Here is a 23,777-nt window from a genome sequence, read left to right as displayed (position 1 = left end):
TGTTTTTAGAAACAGCCCACTATCTCTGCGAGCAGAGGTAAACCAACCACACCAAGCCAGGCTCTGGAATCGCTCGCAGCTTTGAGGAAATGTGCTGAAAAAAATCCTAAAACGAAACAGCCATGACAGAAAGGGATGTAACATATTTAGATGTTTGGGGTAAAAAAAAAAAAAGAGAACCGGCAGAGAACTCCTAATTTTTTTGTCCCGTTTTCTTCCTTCTGCTTTTTGATCTGGGTAAGACGAAAGAAAGACGGGAAGCAGAGGGGGATGAGGGGGTGTAGAGCGAGCCTGCCGGTGGTCCTGCTCCATGCACTGAGGTCAGCATGGGGGGTTGGGGGGGGGGGGGAAACCCGCTATCTGACCTCCAAGCAGTCCAAATACTCCAGAACCAGCTCATAACAGAAACGATACTGCTCCTGCACCACACATACAGAGAAACGACACAATTAGTGCAATAATTCACTTCTATATTTTTCTGTTTTTTTGCATGTTCACCAAGGCTGCATTTATTTGATCAAAAGGTAATACTTTATTTTGAGGGCCCCTTTTAAACATTCTGTTGACTATAAGTGACTTTGCAACTACAAGTCAACTAACTCTCATTAGAGTATTAGTAGACTGTCTGCTTAATATCTGCTAACACTTTATTGTGATTCTCCTCCAACAGACATTCTACTGACTATAAGTAACTTTACAACTACATGTCAAATTATTCTAACCTTGACCAAAGCAGTCTGCTAATACTCTACTAATACTCTAATGAGAGTTAGTAGACATGTAGGTACAACATTACTTATAATCAACAGAATGTGTTAAAGGGACAATTAAAATAAAGTGAAACCGATCAAAAATACAGTAAAAAAAGTAACTTTCTGAATATTATTATAATTTGCTGAATTGTTGCTTGAGAAATATTTCTTATTATCAATGTTGAAACCCATTGTGCTGCTTAATATTTTTGTGGACCCGTGCTACATTTGTCTTTTTTAGAATAGAAAGTTAAAAAGAACTGCATTTATTTGAAGTAAAAATCTTTTGCAACATTATAAATGTCTTCACTGTCCTTTTGATCTATTTGATGCATTCATGCTGAATAAAAGTACTATATATATATATATTTTTTTTAAACTCAAACTTTTAAATGGTATTGTGGTAGAGTGGTATAATGGTATGAGCTGTCAGATTACATTTGCACTTAAGGTATTAATAAAATATATTTAACAGTGATTTAAAAAAAAATTATTTGATATTTCATTCTGCTTTCAGAAATCATTCATAATATTATTATAGTATCTGCATGTTTAAAAAAAAATGCTTTAGTACAATGACAATACAAAAGCAAACCAATTTAATTTAGGAAACTGACGATTTTGTTGATTTAAATATCACATTTAATATTTCTTTACACATAATACGTTTTGATACATGACAATTAAGCTGCCTTGTCATTTTAGTTAGGGTGTTACTCATCATATATGAAAACCCCTGCTCTTATAGTAAAGCCTACTCAATTGGGATCAGGGAAAAGGGGGATCACCAGTAAAAAGTCTTGGGCCTATATGAACTTTCTAGGAAGGCCCTAATGAACTAATGATTTTTGGTATTTGGGTATTTATTTGAAAGGCAAAGACTTTCTGAACTTCTGTACCTACCAGTGTCTCCACCATGTTGGGCTTAGCGTTACGAAGAGTCTTGACAGCATAGAAGACGTCCACCATGTTCTGGTATTGGATCATCTCCATCAAGATGTTGCTGGAACAGTACATTCCACTCCGACCACCGCCGTTCCTAGACATACACGAATACAACAAACCCCGTCTGTCATGAGCGAAGAGGAGACAGACATTGAAGAAAAAGATCTGGCTTGTGTTGCATACTGATATTCAGTCTACAACAGAAATTTCACACATCCAGTTAATATGAAACCAGCCTGCATGAGAGGCATACAAAGAGCTTTCTGAAGATCTTCTGCTGTGTATTGGTTCAGCACGACAGCGGCAGCAAGATGAGGCAACGCTGAGATAATCAATCGCAGTCAGTGCTTTGGCAGCTCTGGATTTAGTGCGGAGAAAGGCCTGCGCTGTTCTGTATTAAGGCATAATTGATTTCATCTCCATAATCTCTTCTCTCTGCCTGTGGTTGGTAACACTATGTGACAGTTTTGAGTGATGTGCTTCTGGGCGGCGATGGGAAGGGAATTCGTGCCTGGGGTTCCAGATGAGACGGCTCGGTGGGCAAGAGTGAGACCCGGAGACAAAGACGCGGGGGAAGTGGAGTGTGTGGTTAAAAGGATAACGACAATGTTAACACCTAGGCTAAGATCATCGAGGCTGGCTATGAGTGAAGTCCTTGTTTAGAAAACATTTTATTTCAGAACCATTTTGTGCGTTTAATTTGTTTACATCAGGATATTGTTCATGATTTGTTTGCGCAGGTATACAGGAATTCGGTATTTTGCATATAATTATCTCTTATCTGACTCGCTGGCAAACAGAGATAGGTGTCTCAGGAGACACAGATAACACTACGAAGACAAGGATTAAGTGTGCTGTTCAAGGGCACAACGGCCATCACTCGGGCCGCTGCGAGGAGGCGACACTTCAACAATATGCAAGGCCAGAACGTGACCTGAAGGACAGTCCACGTGCTCTTATGAAATGCCCTGGACCATTTATCTGTGGGCAATCAGAGTTCAAATACAGCTTGTGTGAAATGTTCAGATCAGGTCAACAATATATATATATATATTTTTAAATCACAAAATGTTCTCTTAATCTCTTAATTTTTGTCAAAGTATGAGTGCTCTTTGATTAGTTCATTTATTTTCTGCTCTTCAGCGTTATCACGATGCTTTTATCTTTCCCTTTTGATCTTTTATATTTGTTTTGGCTCATAATTTCTTTGAACTATTTTAGCTGAATATTATATGGCATCATTCGAATTGAACTAAATGTAATTCATTAGTTAACTGCCTTTTATAAAATCAAATATACACTACCATTCAAAATTTGGGGGTCTGTAAGATTTTTTAAATGTTTTTTAAAGTCTCTTATGCTCACCAAGGCTGCATTTATTTGATCAAAAATAAATGCAGTAAAAACAAATTTTGTGAAATATTATTGCAATTTAAAATAACTTTTCTATTTTGATAAAATGTTATCATTTCTGTGATGACAAAGCAAAGTTAAAGCGATCGTGTCTCTTCGGAAAATTTGGACTAAACCGCTCAGTTCATATGGATAATTTTTTCCGATCTGTTTAAGCGTAAAAGTGGTAGTTGCGTAGCTGTCAATGGAGGGGCAGAAATCATTCAGATTTAAAAAAAAAAAATCTTCATTTGTGTTCTGAAGATGAACGAAAGTCTTAAGCCAGGAACACACCAAGCCGACGTCAAAGAACTAGCGGCGATGAAAGCTGACTGTGTTGTTGCCTCTCGTCGACTGAGTCTCGGCCAAAAGCTGCGCTTGAACACACCAAAGGGACTAAAGGCAACTGTCTATTAGCACATGCGTTCTGTGCCTGCGTGTAAGTAAATATCTGTCTATATCAGCAGATATGAATAGTCTATTTTCTTCATTCAAAAAGGGAAACCGAAACTAGGACTGCTGATATACAAACCTTAAACAACGCAGCACTTGCTTACCATTTTGAATATCAATCATGTCGATCACTTTCTTCATTCAAGTCGGCTCATATTATTATGAAAATATTTGTACAATCGAATGCTCAGGTAAGATGACAAAATTAGCAACAGCCTTCTGTCAGTGCTGTCTTGAACTCTTTGCTCGCTTTCATCAATTTCGATGAAAAAACTAAGCCAAAACTCAAAACGATGGCCGACCGTCGGCTTGGTGTGTCCCAGCCTTGGGTTTGGAACGATATGAGGGTGAGTAAATGATGTCAGAATTTTCATTTTTGGGTGAAGTAACCTTTTAATGAATTAATATCAATGTTGAAAAAAGTTCATGTTTAATATTTTTGTTGAAGCAAAAAAAGTTTTTTCAGGATACTTTGCTGAATAGAAGGTTCAAAAGAACAGCATTTATATGAAACAGAAATCTTTTGTAACATCAATGTCTTTACTGTCAGTTTTGATCAATTTAATGGGTCCTCCTTGCTAAGTAAAAGTATTGTTATTTTTATTTTTTAATTCTGACTGACCCCAGACCTTTGAACCTTTAGAATTCGGTGAATTCCGCTTCCTGTACTTACAATTCCAAGTCGAATTCAGCCAATTCACTTTACATTCATACTCATGAATTGAAAAGCAATACTTCAATTATAAAGAATAACTTCAAAGATAATAAAATCTCAAATGGGCAAGTCTTTTGAGAAACACTGCCTCATGAATCTTCCACTTCCTGTATTACTGATGGAGAATGCCAGTGCACCTGCTAGACTAGACACATCTCACTGTACAAGCAGAAAAACAAATATCTGTTTGCATCAGTGGTTTGAGGAAACATCAATCAATGACACGCTGCAGAAGACACAGGGCGGAAGTAAAAGATGTAGCTGAACACTGCAGAATCACATCATTAAGCTGATTTGATGTTTTTTTGTTTGTTTTACATTATATTTAAAGAGAGTTCAGGATATTTCCACGACGCATGGGCGAGAACTGAACAAGAAGTAGTAGAAAAAGAACGTCCTCTTCTCAGTTCTCGCGCATGCGTCGTGGAAATATCTTGAACTCTCGTCTCAGGCCCACAAGGAAGAAAAGGAATAGTCGAATAAAGTCGTTATTTTTGTTTGTTTTTCCACACAAAAAGTATTCTCATCGCTTGATAAACTTATAGTTGAGCCACTGTAGTCACTTGGACTATTTAAACATTTTCTTCAATGACTTTCTGGGCCGTCAAGTTTCACTCCCTTAGGAAGCCTATGTAGCAGTGATCCAGCTTTCAAATTTAATCAAAAATATCTTCATTTGTGTTCCGAAGATGAACGAAGGTCTTACGGGGTTGGAACAACATGAGGGTGAGTAATTAATGACTTAATTTTCATTTTTGGGTGAACTATCCCTTTAATCTGTTTGCATTAACATTATGAATAGTATTAATTGGCATTAACTGAATGTATAGACCTCCAAACCAAAACAGACACAATGGAAGTTGACTCTTGTTGTCCACCAGAAGAAATAAAAAGTAGATGCTTGGTTAAATTACATTTTTTAGGCATAACTGAACTAATTTAACTTCAACTAATAAGACTAAAACAAATGTATTGAAAACACTTAAGAGCCATTGTTCAAACGGAAATTCAGCAGGCGTTATATTATAAGATGCTGTAAATTAATAAAAACATTTTTTAGTTGAGTTGGGATTGTGTGGAATATGTCGGCATACTACTCACAGGCAGTGGACCACCGTACGACCTTCCCCACACTCCCTCTGCCACTTCTGAACGCTAGCCAGCAGGTTGAGGAAGGCCTTTTTGGAGTCAGGCACGTCACGATACGCAGACCAGCGCAGGAACTGGAACTGGCACACGACCAGCTGACCCTCCTGCAGCTTTGCATGGATGAGATGGGGGGAAAAGGAAAGGTCACAATCAGTAATGCATCGCCAGCTGTGCATTTGGGCTTGTTTATGGATGTGTACAGTAGCGTAGGACTGTTCTCCATGCTGAGGTCTCAGCAGTGCCAAGTCAGCAGTGTTTAGGTTGTGATGAATGAGTCTGCTGGGAAAGAGTTTCACTCGGGTGGGGAAGAAACACTAAGGCTGGCCCTGATACATGCCTGCTTTGGCTTAAAACACAGGTGGAATTAATATAGAGCCCTGAGGCACACCCCAAAACTGCCCTAAGGGTTGCTGGGAGAAAGTGAGCGCACTGACCATAGCTGAGCGACACGCATATCTTTAACAAGTCTGACATAACGATTTTTCTGTCCAAATCTTCTTCCAATTTGTAAACAATTAATAGGAAAAGCATATATGCCAGAAGAAATTAAATTAGGATAAATTAAGATGTATTATTAAGTTATGTCCGAATTAAAGAACTGTTAAAGTGTAAATTGCAGGTTAACCACCACAACCAATTAATGTGTAAATTAAAGTGCTCAATATGTACAGTATATATTTAAAAATTTCTGTCTTAAAATAACATTTATTGGGGTTTCTTCAAAGGTAGCATGTTTTTTACAGTAACTGGGTGATGACATCATAGGAGGGGGGGAGCGCGGGCGGTAATGCACTCACTCTGTGTGTTCGGGTTGAGGGAGAATAAAACGATTCGCGGTACTCCCGCAAACTAGAAATATTTATGAATAAAACATAAAAAGTAATACATTTTTATTCATCTGTTGCAGAAAAGCAACAAGGACAACTAAAACAAAATAGAAACGATTTACAGGCCAAAGTTTCTATTTATAACATGTCTGCAGCGTTGAGCGATGTAGCCAATCACAGACATATGTGTTGATTTCTAGGAACGCAATGGCCAATCAGAAGCATTTACGATAGACTTCCCTCAACGCTCAAAACTGACTTGTTGTTCAGTGCTGAATTCTGTATGCTGGCAAATCCTCGAATTATAACAAACAAAGTGTAGATATTATGAAAGATTCATTAATAATAACAGAGATGTGTGAGATTGCGATGAACTGATGTCAGCTTTTTAGGAATTATTATGGGAGCGCACTTTGCGCGCAGTCATGCCAGACCATGCATGACTGTTTGTTTTTATGTTATAACAGTGTGGTTTGTGTGTTAATGCTTTAATAACAAATAATGTATCAGGAGCATTTATGCTGATGTGTATGGTGGCGACACGTAGGCTAACTTGAAAGTATTTGGAGGTACAGAAAAAAAGTCTTTTTGCGGGCGGGAGCGGGACAAAACATAAATGTTGCGGGCGGGAGAAAGTAACATAGAAAGTAGTTGAGAACGTCAGTTATAATGAAGTTATAAGAATTTTCTAGAAACATTACTTTTTGGTTCCCAAAGCAGACAATTTAACATTCTTTAACAGGTTTAGAAAATGTTCCTCTACCTCTATATTCCGAAATCTTTTACCCTGATGTACATCAGTCTACAAACCATTTTCAAACCATCAATCATTAAAATTAGCCAAGCGCATCATGGCACATAATATGGAAAATGAAATTAATATGTAAGATTTAATTTGATCATTATTATGTAAGATTTCCTGGATAATCACAACCCGTGGCTGACACTTCATAAAAAGTCTTATTATAAGTGAACATGGCAACACCACAGAAAGGGCACACCGTTTAAAGCAGAAGCAGTATACACTAACATTCTCTACCACACAATCTGAGTAATAGAGATGTCAGATTTGAATAACACATGCACCCACAATCACAAGCATCCCATCCACACACCCCCATAATTCTCTCTGTAGTGCTGAAAATGCCTTTCCCCCACTCAATCGCCTTAGTTTCTAATGTTCCGCAGACACGCAGCATGCCAAAGCATTAAAACACTGTCACATCTGTCAAAAGTGCATTGAGCAATGAGGAAACTGCAGATGTCTATTAGCCAAAGAGCACTGCCATCAAACATTCGAAGAGAAAAACAGAACAAAATTAGTCCTTACAATAATGACAAGCTGGGGCAAATTGAAAGTGGTAAAAATGACCTTCTGTGGCACGCTCATTAATGTATATTTCATATCTGCAGGCTTACGGAAACTTATTTCGCCATCTGTCCTTGCCTGCGAAAGTGGCGCCATATGAAGTGTCATGTGCTGATGGTATGAAAATGGATATTTTGAAATAGCTTTTCCTCTGTTCTTTAATTGCTCTTGTAGCTTTGCCTGACAAAATATATTGGACTGACAAACCCTATTTATTATACCACTTTATCTCATAGTCTATTAAAGCGTGATATGAATGTAACATGGCATAAATGGCCAACAGAGTAATATAAAAGGCCGCAAAATGCTTTTAAAGCTTTTCAAAGATTACATAAAAATCTCAATTTCCGCACTTTTTAAACGTAAGGAATTAAGCTGACAGTTAAATGGCACAACATAATGATCAACTGGTTCTAAGGTATGAAAAATGTATTATTGCAGAATATCATTAAAGCCCTGTGGTGGTAATGCAAAGGATTCTGCCAGGAAATTACTTGGAATCTATGTATTTTTAGAAAGGAAATTAAGAGGCTCATTGGCACAGCTGGATGACTTTTTACCTTATGTGTACCTTTAGAGGCCCAAAAGAATCAAGTCAGTAAACTTCATTTGTAAATGCTTCTGTATACAGTAATTTTGCATAATTGCTCAATTAAAGCAATTTTCTGAAGTGAGTAAAATGATGATTAGGTGATTACCTATATTTATATTAACTTAAGGGTATATTAAGGGTCTGCTAAGCTTACGATGTACAGGGGAAATATGAGATACATTTTTATGGAAGAGAGTGAATGATAATTGATGGAACTCACTCTCGTCACATTTTTGACCCGGAAAAGGCGGGTGATGATGTCCTCATCTGCAGACATGGACAGAAACTCCACTTGCATAGGACCATACTGCTGAAGACCTGGTTCAGGCCAGTACTGCACACAAGGCTGGAGAGAGAGAGAGAGAGAATGGATGAATAAGTGTTTAGAAGCCATACTTTGGCATTACAAGTTCTTGATTATTTCTGGATGGTCAAGGGTCAAGGTCAAGTTTCTTTCACAAAGGTGTTTGAAACCCATTCATGCTTTATGGATTTTTTAAATAAAAAGGAGCAACTTCCGGCAAGGTTAGATTTGCTCTGCAAGTTAGTCTGGCAAAGAGCTCATTCAAGCCCATTTCTAATCCGTCGAAATCACGGCACCAATCAGAAACGTTGGGGCGGGCTTTACACGATGACCACAGCACAGCGACGGAACTAGGGGTGTGACGGTTATAGTTGAACACCGTCATTAGAACTCTATAACCGCCAAAACCATGTTATTCAAATATTTTTTTCACAAACATTTTTTATCATAGAGAATGTTTAAATACTAATATCAGCTTACGAGGGAAACGGAGGCGGAGTTAGTGGTGCTTCGGAGGCTGCTACTGCTGGATATGATTCGGGAGAGGTCTGTGCGTAGCTAATCAGTGTCTGCTCGTTTACTGTTCTATAACAGTTGTTCTATAACAGTTGTTCTATAAGTTGGGCAGAGTTGTTCTATAAGTTGTTCTATAACAGACGAACGTCGCTCTGCATATGTCATCTCCTTCATCGCTCTGATTGGTTTTAGGTCTATCCAATTGCGCCCAGAGGCATTTGAGCTACGTCCGTTGGTGACGCCCCTTTGGAAATGATTTGTCTATGAAGCTTTGCCAGACCATAACTCAGTTACAACTGAGAATGGTCTGGTTTTAAGCAGGCTAGAGAATAATAAGAAAGAAAAGAAAATGGGTTCTTCAGGGAAAGGGATTCTAGGGAGCCAACCACCAAAAAAAAAAAAAAATTCTAACCGATTTGGATCTAAAGCCCAAAGTATACTTTGTTTTTTTTACACATATGCTGAGTAACAGGTGTTCTGATGAAGAATAATGCTACCTATCAGATTGTGCTACCAACACTATATTTGCATTGTTTAAGGGTAGGTTTAGGGAAGGAGAATATGATGCTGGTAGCACAATCTGATAGGTAGCATTTTTCGCTATCGAATTGTGCTGTTTTAATGGGAGGTAGCACAATCTGAGTGGGTAGCACAAATCGTCAGAACATCGGCATGTTAGCGCACGTCAGGGTTTTCAGAGAGCCGTGATCAAGAAGAGCACCGGAACGCCACTCCGCAAACTCAAAAGGAAGCTGTATGTAAATGAGACTTGACTATAGGCTTATGATTATGACTGTACGTTTGTGTACAGTCGAACACGTAGCCTTTCAAATTATACTCCATTTGCTAAAGTGCGCGAACACAGGAAGTCGACACATGCATGCTAGAAAGTTTCATCTTTGTACAGTGTCTGCACAATTTTTCTCCAGAAGTTATGACCCATGAAAATGTCTTCGTGCTCTTCAAACTACAGTTGCGGCTATCTAATAATCCCTTCACACAAGCGCTTGTCAATGCAGGCGTTTGTTGTTGTTGCAGTCTCTGGTATTTTATTGTTGTTCTGTCTCTTTAGTTTAATTTCCTATTGTGAAACAACGGCCCGGGCCAGCGAAACGGGTCGCCTTGCGAAACAACTGATTAGTGCACAACAAATTCAATGAGCATGTGAGACCTGCACATACTATTCTGGCGACGTAATTTGCATTACGCGGATGTACGCGGATCCTTGCGGCGTATGCGTAAAAACCAAGTGGCAACCTTCCGGTCTCTCTCTTGAATCCAACACGGAAATTACTTAAACTGCAATTCATCGACTGGCCACTAGAGACAGGCTCCAAAAGAGAGTCAATCCCATTTACCCCCCCATGTTAATATGCACAGCTTTACAGCAGAATAAAAAAATATGTTTACAGCCTGGTACAAAAAGTGGTTTTGGTCTATATAGTTCATTTTGCCCTTCATGACAACTGTGAGGGGGGGAATCAAGAAGATTTTCTTAACTCATCCGTTTAAGTTTTATTAAGCCTTAAAGTTCTTCATAATTAAGGGCGTAGCCACATGAGTGACAGGTGGATTGCCGCTTATGTCACTACCAGCCGTTTGTCTGCTGTCTGTTAGCCGTCACATCACCCCAGCTAATCCCATCTCTTTGCCCATTTTCGGTTATCCGGGAGTGACACGCTTCCAAGATGGCGTTGGCAGGCTCCACCCACTTTGGGCTTCAAAAAGGCTCTTCAGAAGCCTGCGGGTGATGTCATGGACACTACGTCCATATATTTTTACAGTCTATGGTAAAAACCGATGTATACTTTGGGCTTAACAATGTGATACATGAAATGATTCCATTTTTTTTCATTCAAATCTCATCAATATTTTGACTCCACTGTATTTGGAATATATTGCAGGCAGCCTTAGAAATCAGCATCTATTATCAGCTGAAATTAAACCGGCAGAGACGGTGAGAACAGACAAAGAAAGAGGAAGAACATTAATGACAGCGAGGCAAGTGAGGTGATAAATATTAACACTTATGGACTGCAGAGAGCAATCATGCGAATGAAGAAGAGGGAGAGACGTTAATCCACCACAGAGAGAAAAACGAACAGATCGACTGCGAGAGTGACACTGAGTAACTGCCGGCATGTTAGCGCACGTCAGGGTTTTCAGAGAGCCGTGATCAAGAAGAGCACCGGAACGCCACTCCGCAAACTCAAAGGAAAGCTGTATGTAAATGAGACTTGACTATAGGCTTATGAATATATAACACTTCACAGGGAGATTAAGAGAAGCTGGGGACAAAATAGCTTAAACGACTTCAAAGGACATGCGACGATGCGAATGCAAAAAGGCAACCGATAAAGATGTATTTTGAAGAAAAAACCCAAAAGGACCCAAAGTCCTCTTGGGGGCTGTAGTGGAAGTTCTGGTGGCTGTGTGGATGCTTTGGCTTACCCAGGCAGAGTTAGATTGGTTCAGCTGATTCAGCATGACTACAGAGGTGCAGCCGTAGTCAAACACCAGCCTCCAGAAGTCAGAGGTCGTGCCGGGCAGCGGGTGAGGGGTTACAATTAAAGCAGCGGGCCTGTGGAAACTATCCATCAGTGCTGCATTAATGTAGTTGTTACTCTCGCCCTCGGTGGTCACCAGAAAGGCGAGGGCCCTGTCAGGAGGGAGAACGTCCATGCTGCGGTTCTTCTCGCGGTTTCGTGGTAACAAAGCGATGCTGCACTCCTCAACGTCCAGATGAGGTGTCACAGAGTTTAGCGTCTGAGGGAAAAAGAAATGAAATGATGTTGACGACGAATTAAGCTTTGCAGTGTTTGTGGTCAATGGGTTTATTATTGTGATGATGCATCCATATGACATCAAAAAGTTGCAGAAGTTTAGAATGAGACATTTTAAATCAGTGCTGTTATTGTTAACTAAAACTATTAAAAAATGAAATAAAGCTACATAAAATAAAACAAATATTAGATGAAAAACTTAAACTTCAAAAAAATAGAAATGTCGGTCTTGGCAACTAATTGAAATAAAATAAGTTGAAGTTTTACTAAAAAGACTAAAAATTTAAATACAAAAAAATAAAGCTAAATACAAATATTAAATATTTTTATAAAAATGTCAAAATCACATCATAAAATTATTTAAATAAATAAAAAATAGCTCATTCAAAATATTAAATAGTATATTACTATATAAATAATACTAAAATAACTGTTCCAAATGCTCTTTTTAGACTGGGGAAGACATTTAGAGTTCTGGAAACACAAAATTTGATTCTTCATGATATAATAGGAGAAAAGAAAAACAGAAAATTAAAAAGAAAGCACAAAAACCTATGGAAGCAAGCTTTTTAGCAAATAAATAAATAATGTGATCACAAGTCACAATGAGAGATATAAAGTCACAATTACAAGAAATAGTTACATTGTGAGAAATACAGTCACAACTGGGAGAAATTGAGCTACATTTATTTTGATAAAGTAGCATTTTTAACATATAGAATGTTAAATTAATTTTTTTTCACAATTATTCTTTTCACACAAAGTAGGCACATTCTTTCAAAAAAACATGAAAACAAAAAAGAAAGAAAGAAAGAAAGAAAGAAAGAAAGAAAGAAAGAAAGAAAGAAAGTTGAGAGAAAACTAGAGTGATTCCTGCTGGCACATTGGTGATTATGAAGATTTCCATTATGCACTAATAGTATTGTGCATCTGGTGACCGCAGATGTGCCTTCAACTCCAACAACAGCTTTTGGATCTAGCTTTAAAACGCATTAAATATGACTCCTCCACACTGTTACTGCTATTACCAAACAAAATAGCAAAATCAGGCCAACCTCATAGTACATAATAAACAGTTTCTATGAGTTCATTAAAGTCAGGGAAAAAAAAATTGTGCTATTCAAACAGACATGCACTGTTCTCTCTGTGCAAACCAAAAGGTAAATAAATTTGCTGTTCTCTTCTAGAGCCAAGGAATATATAGCCATAATTCACAAGAAAAGATATAGTTGTGATATAGATGTACAAATCCCATTATAATATCCTCCATCAACACCTAAGAGTTACAGCAAAATCTACACCCTGTAATCCAAATGTGCCTTTCTGTACTTCCTTTTTTAAAAGCCTCAGCAAGAAATCACTTATAATGAATGCATTGCAATTTACCTGGAACGTAAAGTCAGAAAAATGCAATGTAGGACAGCAAGGATACAGTAGTTCAGCCTGCCTCCCTCTGAATCAATTAAAGTATTCTCAGCAACACATATGGAACGGTATTAAATAACCTTCACCGGCCTTTCGGTACCTGAGGATCTGTGAAACACAACTTAATACTGCACCCAATGGAGGTATTTCTTCTTTTATTGTAAGTTTTGCACTAAAACCTTTATTATTTATGTTTGGCAATCTAGTAAAACAATTATTGATAAAACCTCTGTAATCAATAGCCTCCTTACTGAAGAACCTGCACATAAGATGCCAGCGTTTACAATCGCAAAAATTCTGAGAAGTTTTGAAAGTGTTTCCAACATTCTGTCATTTATTACTGCTCTGTTTTCTCTAAATCATTGTGTTACTGTATGCGTGTAGGTGTACATAGGCTACAGAATGTCGGCGCATCTTGTGTTGGAGAGTTCCACAGTCTGGCCTTTGTTTTATAGTTGAAACGTTTATTTAAATATCCCCTGAATGTCTAGCCACATTCAAATACATTTATTCAACAGTATTGATCATTAATCTATGTGGCAGCGCATTTCACACTTTGTGTAGCTCAGCGTCTTGTTTGACTGCTGCTATCAAACTTGCTTTGCTCCACTGAGCAGATTTACATTTACAGAACTTCATAGGAAGTTATATACTTATGGAGAAATTAGAAAGATGCCATTTCCCTTTTTTCAATTTATGGTGTTAATAATAGTAACTTTCAGAACTCAAACTTCCTGCCCTGTTCAGGTCATTTATTGAAACTAATGTGCAAAAAAAAGGCCCCCAAAAGCATCATACTTATGCTTAGTCTCTGTTTGAAATATAACTTAAGCAGCATTATATGGAGGTATGAGGGACAAAAAATCCAGTTCCCTTCAGAGATACATTCATATACACCCCCACCCCCAATTCAATATTCAGTATTTTCCTCCATTTCCTCTGTAATATTTCCACACAAATTATATTTTGGGAAATTATTGATCAGTGCTTGCCAGAGATTGGCCAAAATAAAACAAACAAACAAACAAACAAAAAAGATTGCGTGTTTGGAGCAAAAACTGGTCGGTTCTGATTGATGGTTCCGGAGCATCTCTATCTGTCGTCACTGAATGTGAAACTGCTTTGCAATGGGACACAACCACAGCCAATCAGAGGATATATAATGTTTTAAAGGGTTAGTTCACCCAAAAATGAAAATTCTGTCAGTAATTACTCACCCTCATGTTGTTCCAACCCCGTAAGACCTTCGTTCATCTTCGGAACACGAATTAAGATATTTTTGATGAAATCTGAGAGCTGGATCACTCCTCCATACTAGTCCATAGGCTTCTTCAGGGATTGAACTTGCCGGCCTCGAAAAGTTATTAAAGACATCGTTAAAATAGTCCAAGTGACTACAGTGGCTCAATCTTAAGTTTATCAAGCGACGAGAATACTTTTTGTGCGCAAAAACAAACAAAAATAACGACTTTATTTCAACTATTCATTTCCTTCTCTTTGGGCCTCTAGTCAGTTAACGTAGTGTGATTCCGTAGAGCTACGTCACACGTAGGCTCACTATTGGCCGACGCTGGTCATGTGCGTGATGCGTGTGACGTACAACAACAGAAGCTTACGCTATTACACTAGTGAACTGACTCGAGGCCCACAGAGAAGGAAATGAATAGTTGAAATAAAGTCGTTATTTTTGTTTGTTTTTGCGCACAAAAAGTATTCTCGTCGCTTGATAAACTTAAGATTGAGCCACTGTAGTCACTTGGACTATTTTAACGATGTCTTTAATAACTTTTCGAGGCCGGCAAGTTCAATCCCTGAAGAAGCCTATGGACTAGTATGGAGGAGTGATCCAGCTCTCAGATTTCATCAAAAATATCTTAATTCGTGTTCCGAAGATGAACGAAGGTCTTACGGGGTTGGAACAACATGAGGGTGAGTAATTACTGACAGAATTTTCATTTTTGGGTGAACTAACCCTTTAAATGTACAGTCATGTGGGATTTTGCACCAATGAGATCTCACGATCATCGCGTCAGGGAAAATTAGAAAACAACATGAGAGAAGGAGAGAAACAAAGACCTGGAACTCCTCTCGAAGCTGTGAAGAGTTGCTCTGAGAATCCACCCGCAGCATCTCTTTGTAAGCCAGGGCAAACTCGTTCACAGGGATGGCCGTCTCCCCACACAGACACGCCTCCAGGATGGCATCATGAATGAATATGTACTGCTCCTGTAGAGAGAGAGAGAGAGAGAGCAAAGAAATAGCTACATACTTCCTGTGGTAGACTACATTTTGATTCAGACTTGACTGAAAGTGACGATGTCCGAGTGGGTGAGCCATTCGCTCTGTAATTACTCCATCCAGTTTGAGGCATTCATGTGGATTTACTGTTGTGTGCATGATTGGCAAGACATCAATGGATTAACGTGCATATAATCAGCCAGTCACAGTGACATAGAGGCACTGCTTCCTGTGATTTTTCACCTTTATTTCGAAATGAGCTCAAGCGAAGCCTCCCTCTGAAGCATTATCCACTGGTGTTGATGTTGGACAGTGTACTTTCAAAAAAACGTTTACAACCAATTGAATCTATTATTTGATACTATTTGCTTTGTTTCGGTTTTGTTCTGTGGATTATTTTATCATCTGAAGTTTTGCAGGAGGCCTTCACTGCCACCCTCGTCTCCTCTGAGAAAACGCCCTTGATAGATGAAGTGAGAAAAGATCAAAACAGGAACAAGTGGAATAGAAAAGAGAGGACTAGAGGAGAAAGAATGCATGAAAGATAAAGGACAATACCGATTAAATAGATGCCAGTAGCAGAATTTGTTTAACCTCCATGTTTGAACGCAAACAAAATTTGTGGCAGGTTTCAAAGTGGGACTGCGAGTGTATACACCGCTCTACGTAAACAAACACTTGCGGATGGATTTAATTAAAGCATCTGGTAAATAATTACTAATGTTTTAAACAGTCAAATGACTGTGGGATTTACATAATAAAGTTTGGATATGTAAATTTCGGAACATCTAAGCAAATGCACATGCCTCCGCACAGAGGACAGATGCAAGAGAGATTATTTTTCTTTTGCATTTCCCACCTATCCTTACACGATTCCAAAGCTAAACATTCTGAATATTCATAGCAACACCCACAGAGCTTATGACTTTGCAAATACAAGAGATGTAATTTGCTAAGTCTCCTGCCATGTCTGGGTACAGAGAGTTATGGGTAAACATGTGTGCGTCTGCACCTCTGTCTGGATCATGTTGATTCGACGAGAGCAGAGGGTCTTCACACAGTTGTAGATGTCCACCACTCCTTCACACTCGGCCATGTCCAGCATCACGTCCAGCACGATATAGCAGCCGGTCCTGCCCGCCCCCACACTGAAGAAGAAGAACGAAAGACAGAAAGTAAGATGTTTGTCAAAAATGATGACGTGGGACAGTGTTTTTTTCTTTGATTGGACATGAATCAAAAATCAAGCTGGTGAAGTTGAGGTAGTCCTGTTCGACCTGGCAGGATATCAACGTCAAAGTCCAAGGTAACAACAGTTGACAGTAAACACTAACAAAAAAAGTACCAAAAAATATTAAACCAGATCTTTAGACATGCCAATGTCATGTTTTTTGATCATGTAACATGATATTACCATGACATTCTTTTAGGTTCATTGGAGTATTTGAAAGAAAGACAGCACAAGCACACTTTTCAAGTAAAACATTTCACACACAAAAAATAAAAATAAAAAGTTTGTTTAGTTGTATACTACTATAACCCAATATATAGACTACCCTCTCAAAAGTTTGGGGTCAGTAAGATTTTTTTTTTTTTAAAGAAGAAATTAGTACTTTTATTAAAAAAATGTTGATCAAAAGTCAGTAAAGGCTTTCTATTCAACAAAAAATCCTGAAAAAGGCCATTTCCACAAAAAATAATAAGCAGCCAGCACAACTGTTTTCAACATTGATAATAATAAAAAATATTTCTTGAGCACCAAATCAGCATATTACAATGATTTTTGAAGAATGAAGACTGGAGCAATGATGCTGAAAATTCACCTTTACTATCACAGGAACGAATTACATTCATTGAAAATTGATTCAAATAGAAAACAGTTGTTTTAAATTGTAATACTATTTCGCAATATTATTGCTTTTACTGTATTTTTGATCAAATAAATGCAGCCTTGGTGATATTTTAAATGGTAGTGTATATTGTTCAAAATGAAGACACTTTCTGGTTGTCATACATTAGCAGTTAATGTGATGAAATAAGGAGCTCTATACCTGCAGTGGACCACCACAGGCCCTGCGTCGAGTGGCGTGGAGGTTTTGACCCGGCGAATGAAGGCTAGAAGACCTGTGGCGTGGTATGGGACTCCATGCTCAGGCCATGATGTAAAGTGAAACTGACACACTTCGTGTTTGGCGGAGTATCCCCTCTGAAAGACAAACATACTCCACACTTGTATCTAATATCATATGTAATTTAATATCATTTTATTTTTTTGCCATTTGCAAGCAGCCTGAACCCGAACTGCCCATATGAGCATCTTGGCTCAATGTGTCAGGCCATGTGCGCTAACCACCAGGCCACGGCTCCAACATATGCTTGTATGGTTTGTATCTTTAGGTTACGAGTAGTGGACATCACGGTCAAGCACCTTTTCATTGTGTGGCTCAAAAATCTGAGGGGACTCACTTCAAGAGTTTGTATACCTCGTGGCTCAAAGACACCTAAGAGAAACCCAGATGAATTAGCAATAGCAACAGTAAAATAAACACACAGCTCTGTGGTTCCACTCAGGGGAGGTTCGTATGTCTACTTGACAGGCCACTAAGAGACTTCCTATTACTGCATCCCAGTTGCTCGTCTGTTTGGATACACGCAAGTAGAGCTTCACCCAAAAGCCTGTCTGATGGTTACGTGGAGCTTTCCAGACCATTCGACAAACGCACAGAAGTACATCGTTCCACCCACAACCCGTGTTTGATTGACAGGGCCGAGGCAAGCACAAAACTCACATCAAAGGCTGTCGACGGAACTGCGCCTCCACAGGGCAGCAAAGAGGATGATAAGAGAAGACAGGGGGGTGAGGTGGAAGAGGTTAAATTCAGCTAATTTCAGTAAACGCACCCACATTTAGCCCATTGTATCACAGAGAGAGAGAGAGCGATAATGAGAGAGAGAGAAAGAGATGCTTTAGTTAATGTGCTTGCCATAAAAGCGTTCTGAGACGAGGCAGCTCTAATCCTCGAACAGACAGCTCTAGGTCTCTGCTGGGTATCAGGCGCTTCTCTCCATTTCAGTTAAAGGGCTGTCACTCCAAATTCTCCTCTAACACACACACAAAAAGAGTACACGCACACAATTCGCGTTCTACCCTAATCCTAGCAAGGAGCCAATCAGCATAGCAACACATATTATTAGAATGGCCAGGAATACTTGATTCTTCTGATTAGTCAATGATAGCATTCTTAAGGCCCGCTCACACCCAAGGATGGTAACTATAAAGATAACTATAACGAATAATTATATTAGCATCCACACCAATGGATGAGAATGCTATGTTTATCATAAGTGCACCGCAATTTTCTCATCTGCCACTTTAAATGCTCGAGCTCTTTAAAGCAGGATGGATTCTGATTGGCTGTCAATGTTTTTATCGTTCACCAGCTGTTAAAAAAATGTTTTGAATGGGATTCTAATGATTTAATTCCTCTGTGCCATTATCATTATAGTTGTGGAGTGGATTCTGCTTTTCTTTTAAACTTAGAATGATAGTTATCGTCATTGGTGTGAACAGGCCTTTAGGTCAAATAATTTGGTATAATGATCCTTAACTGTACAGATGATAAAAGAAAAAGTTTTCTGACATAGCTGTGCTAATTTCATGTCTCTCATATCATACGGCTCTTTCTTCTCATATAACAAAATTATTTCAAAATCAATCATTCATGTGCATTTATTTATTTGGTGTGCATGTGAGAGTGTAATAAGCAGGGTAATGTGGAGTAACGTGATACGAGATATGCAATGCGAGACCTGATCACCCTGTCTGTTTTCATTTCGCGATAACGGCCTGCTGACTGTACATTAATCCGTGCATGGCAGATCGCATCATATCAAATGGCAAAGCAAATCACACAAGCTTCTCTGAGAAATGAGAGCATGTTTGAGCCGTGGCTTAGAGGCTCTGACACACTGAGCTGCGGCGCTCATGCGGGAGATGCAACCTTTCTTTTCCCCATTATTTCCTGTCCTGTCTCTAGAGGAAAAGAAATGGCCTCGTACCCGCTCCAGGGCAAAAGTTCGCACTGTGTACTCCGCTAGAGTTTCCGTCTTCAGCAGCGTGATCTTTATGTCACCGTACATCTCTGACTCATCTGGCCAATACTTACAGCATTTCACCTGAAAGACAAACCCAACAAACTCAGGTTAGAAAACACCATGAAGCATGTCATTAAATAACTTTCATTATTCTTCCTTGTATGAGTATGAAAGTGTTTAAGACAACTTAGCGGATTAAAACTTCAGTAGCAATAACGGTATTAAAGTCAGAAAGTTTGATTCATTTTCATGTATCAGTTCAAACTGTCTGTTTACCATTGACCAAAGTGTTCAAAATATCTGCATGGCCTTTTTTCATATGTTAAAATGTTTTAATAAAAATATATGAAGGAAAATTAATTATTTGAATTAATTTAATGAAATACTACATAAAAAACAAACCTTGCTTCTTTTTTTTAAACTAGATTTGTAAGGTTTTACTTCTTGCATATACTTTAACACTTTGAATGCACTTGGCTAAAATAGATGTTTGTTAAAATTATTAACAATTATAATTAAATTAAATTATTAACAATCTGATTTACCTTAAGTCATTTCAGAGCAAATACATATGATATGCATATTGAATATTTTCAAAAGGATAAAAAAAAACATCTTAAAGAGTCTCTCCTTGTGTACTGTAAACTGGGGTTATTTCTGCATGCTTATTATCCTTACACAAACTGTTAAGATTTGCTGTCAGACCTAAGCCATCATCTATTTATCCCTGCTGTTCACAGCTTTTATCATAACGTGGGAAAGCGTATTCTTCATAATAGAGCCCCGATTTCATAAGAGGGCAGGGACGGGCCGTTAAGAGGACTGTTGTCAACAGACGCTGTCTCCGAAGCACTGAAGGGGCGATGCGGGTGTGGAGAGGAAAATGAAAGAGGAAATTATGTCGGAGGAAGAAATAGGGGTGGTTTAAAAAGGCTGGAACGAGTGGGACACAAAGCAAGGGAGCAGAACACATTACATGAGAGTGGGAATTATGATTGAACGAAAGATACTTCAAATCTTATTTTTAGTTGGCAGCAATACAGACATATATATTTGACAAAAGCATGTGATAATGGGACTGTACCGTGGTGATACCATGGTACAGTGAAGGTATCATATGATAATATCACTGTACTTTGATATATACCTTATTGCCTGCACTAACAAAAAGTAAGTATCATGACATACCTTGGATTTTTGGACCTGTATAATTATTTTCAGATATTAAAATACTACACCATTTTGTCTAAAAACTGAAAAGTAAAATCAATAAATTTAAATGCTAAGTGAATTTAGGCATTAATAGATCATTAATAGATTTGAGATTATATTTAATTTATTAGGTTAACATTAAGTGAGTGTCAGATGAAGTGCATGTTCTAAATGTAAAAATAGTGAAAATAAGCATGCACAATGGAATATCCTAAATCAACCATTTCAATAAATAAATAAAAAACAATAACTCAGAAACCAGCTGATATGTGTATATAGTACCAATATATGCATAAGTGCTTCTCTACATGACACTGTAAATTTGACAGAACATGAATATGGTAATCATTCAATACCATTGTATATATTATAGCGATATGGTAATATCATAACTGAACCATACATAGATGATTATCATATTCATATAGCATGGTATTTAGATGATACTCCAAGGTACTTCAAATGTCCAAAAAACCCAATATTTCTATGGTACAGTGTTAAATGGTCATTCTTGTGCATAAAGTAATAATCAAATATAAAACATAATAATTCCAAACATAGTCCACTGATGGCTGATGAATGGGAAGTGATGTTAAAAACAATTTACATAAGTTCAAGCACACATAAAAGTCACAGACCCACAAATACACAAACATTTGGAAGTGATGGTCGAATGAATTGTGTAGGGTTGTTGTGAACGGGGAGTGTCTTTAGTTCATGGGTTAGTGTGCAGATGAGGAAGGATCTAGAACATACCCTGCCCACCTCCACTAGCTTGGTGATCATGACGATACTAAAGCAGTTCTCTTGCCAAACCATCCTCCAAAAATCATACACTGTCTCCTGCTTGGGCCCTGCAAACAAACAGACAAACACACATATACACACATTCAATCAAATGGCAGCCAATGCTCCAGACAGCGGGTTTAATTTACCAAGTGTCATTGCATGTTATAAGGCAGTTCAGTAATCCAGAGCCTCACAGAGAGTAATTCAATAGCAGACATTTCTGGCGAATAGAACCGTTTTTTTAACCCCAGCAGGAAGTGGCTCTCTGATAGAAAAAGCTAATTTCTCTCATCAATTGAGTCTGCCTCGAAATTCAATAAGGGGGAAAGACAGACAAACCACAAACATGTATAATGATTTATTTATGGGAGATCTGAAACGATCAGAGAAGGTGACCTTGAATGAGCTGAGAAAGGAATAGGGGACGGTTTATGTCTGGTATTTCTCTCACATTCACACACAGTTTTTTTTCTGTCACGGTGGGGTACTTTCCATTGACTTCTATTGTTTTTAAACTGAGCTACAGAAAGTTTTCTGCCTGGTGAGGTTTTAAAGTGCTTCTATTATGGTTTTTTGAATATTACCTTTCAAATTATTGCCTCCTAAAAAAATTATTGATTTCGAACTGCCGAAAAGAGTTGTCAACAATTCCAGCCTCGCTTCTGTAAAATATCTATGCATAATACCAGCCCATGGTCTTCATTGGCTGCCTGTGAACAACGTCTACTTGGTACTTTAACCCGCCCTCAAACATTTTAGTGTTGTCGACATGTCGAGAAGAAGCGGTTTTCCGCACACTGAGAATGAGGAATCATGGGCCTTTCACACAGGACGCGGAATGCGGGGTGCTGGCCGTTGGGTTCAGCGTTGCTCATCATCAGATCAATGTGATTTGCGCTGCGCTATGCCAGAGCAAAGTAGGCGGAGTTTTCAAAAACTTTAAGCGGGAGATCTATACGTCAGTATAATAACGTTACTTATTTTGATTGTTGTTCCTCTTTGAACATAGCTTTTCTGACGATGTCCCTATACGACCTCAAACTTGTATCGTACAGCTCAGGAAATTCCAACACACACATTCATACAGTTCAGAAGTTCACTGAACTTCATAGAGTTCAGCTCACTTAGCACGTCGTTCGTGGTTTGATTAGTCGAGACTGTTTTCCAAAGATGGCTCTTGTCTGTATACACGAAGTGGACTGTCTTTATCGTTATCTTCTTATTAAACGGTCTTTACACTTACAAAGTTCTCAATGCTTCGTTTTGCATGTAGGGACCCTCATTATGTTACTGTGTTCGTGTGGGGCTATTTTGAGCCTTGTTAGTGGTATTAACTAGCGATTTCTTTTTACTTATTAAATGCCCCCATTACTAGCGTTATACGCTAAACAGTTTTTAGAGATAAAACTCTTTACATTCGATTATCATGAAAACAAATCTCAGAGATCGGTTGACTAGGTACCAATGTTTTTTAGACCAAAGGTTCATTTTGCGCCGGAGTTCTCCTTGCTTTAATCCTTTACAGAGCCATTTCAGGCACTGTGAGAAAAGAGTATATTATGAGAAAATGTTTTTTATTTTATTTTTTTACAAAATTATAAATGTTAAAATACCATAATAGGGGCACTTTAAGTATTACATTATTATGTTTATGAAGCCCAAATTAGGTGATTTAATCTTTTACTATCTTTGTATGGACATTTGGTTACCACAGTATAGGCAAACTGCCTTTTCTTGTTTTAAATATAAATATAACAAAATAGAGAGATGTTTATGGTTAAAGCAAGAGAAAAAATTGCCATAAGGTAACAATAAATAAATAAAAAAGGCATTTTATCCAGAAAAAGACCACAATATTTTATGAAAATGATTGCAGTGAACACAATCTGAGACTCCTCTCCACCCAAGGTCCTGTAGTCATTGTGCTGGTGGTTTGGGAAAGAAGACAGCAGGTGGTAATCCCGACTTTGCTGCAGCATCTCTATTCACACACCTCTATAATTTCCTGGATCAGAACTCATTAGATTCCATCTGGAAAGATCTCTGTGTTCTCAAGGTGTCAGTCTCTCTCACACACAAACCCAAAGGCTCAGACTGAAGAGAGAAAAGAGGCTCTCCCTCTTGGGAATGAACACTCCCAGACAGAACCAAATCAACACACACCCACACACAACACACACAACACACACACACACACACACACACACACACACACACACAC

General features: G+C 38.3%; 1 protein-coding gene across 14 annotated transcripts in view; it reads right to left on the bottom strand.

The window, feature by feature from the left end:
- Positions 1 to 228: 228 nt before the first annotated feature.
- The window catches only part of ptprub (protein tyrosine phosphatase receptor type Ub), a 258,109-nt gene continuing 234,560 nt past the window's right edge, over positions 229 to 23,777 (bottom strand). For 8 of the 14 annotated variants that reach the window (XM_056270908.1, XM_056270907.1, XM_056270906.1 and 5 more), the window contains 10 exons: positions 21,524 to 21,621; positions 19,520 to 19,636; positions 17,512 to 17,666; positions 16,473 to 16,608; positions 15,299 to 15,448; positions 11,466 to 11,780; positions 8,415 to 8,540; positions 5,359 to 5,516; positions 1,656 to 1,791; positions 230 to 419 (listed from right to left, as the gene is read on the bottom strand). In XM_056270908.1, the coding sequence (XP_056126883.1) occupies positions 357 to 419; positions 1,656 to 1,791; positions 5,359 to 5,516; positions 8,415 to 8,540; positions 11,466 to 11,780; positions 15,299 to 15,448; positions 16,473 to 16,608; positions 17,512 to 17,666; positions 19,520 to 19,636; positions 21,524 to 21,621 (1,454 nt within the window). In that variant the 3' untranslated portion in view covers positions 230 to 356. Of the gene's footprint in view, positions 420 to 1,655; positions 1,792 to 5,358; positions 5,517 to 8,414; positions 8,541 to 11,465; positions 11,781 to 15,298; positions 15,449 to 16,472; positions 16,609 to 17,511; positions 17,667 to 19,519; positions 19,637 to 21,523; positions 21,622 to 23,777 lie in introns of all 14 variants that reach the window. The other 6 variants (XM_056270910.1, XM_056270920.1, XM_056270911.1 and 3 more) reach the window with 4 other exon arrangements.

The sequence above is a fragment of the Rhinichthys klamathensis genome, unplaced genomic scaffold (assembly GCF_029890125.1).
Source record: "Rhinichthys klamathensis goyatoka isolate OS25496 unplaced genomic scaffold, OSU_Roscu_1.1 h1tg000309l_1, whole genome shotgun sequence".
Taxonomy (NCBI): Eukaryota; Metazoa; Chordata; class Actinopteri; order Cypriniformes; family Leuciscidae; genus Rhinichthys; species Rhinichthys klamathensis.
The sequence above is the reverse complement of the archived record's forward strand: the minus strand, read 5'-3'. Positions and strand labels throughout refer to the sequence as shown.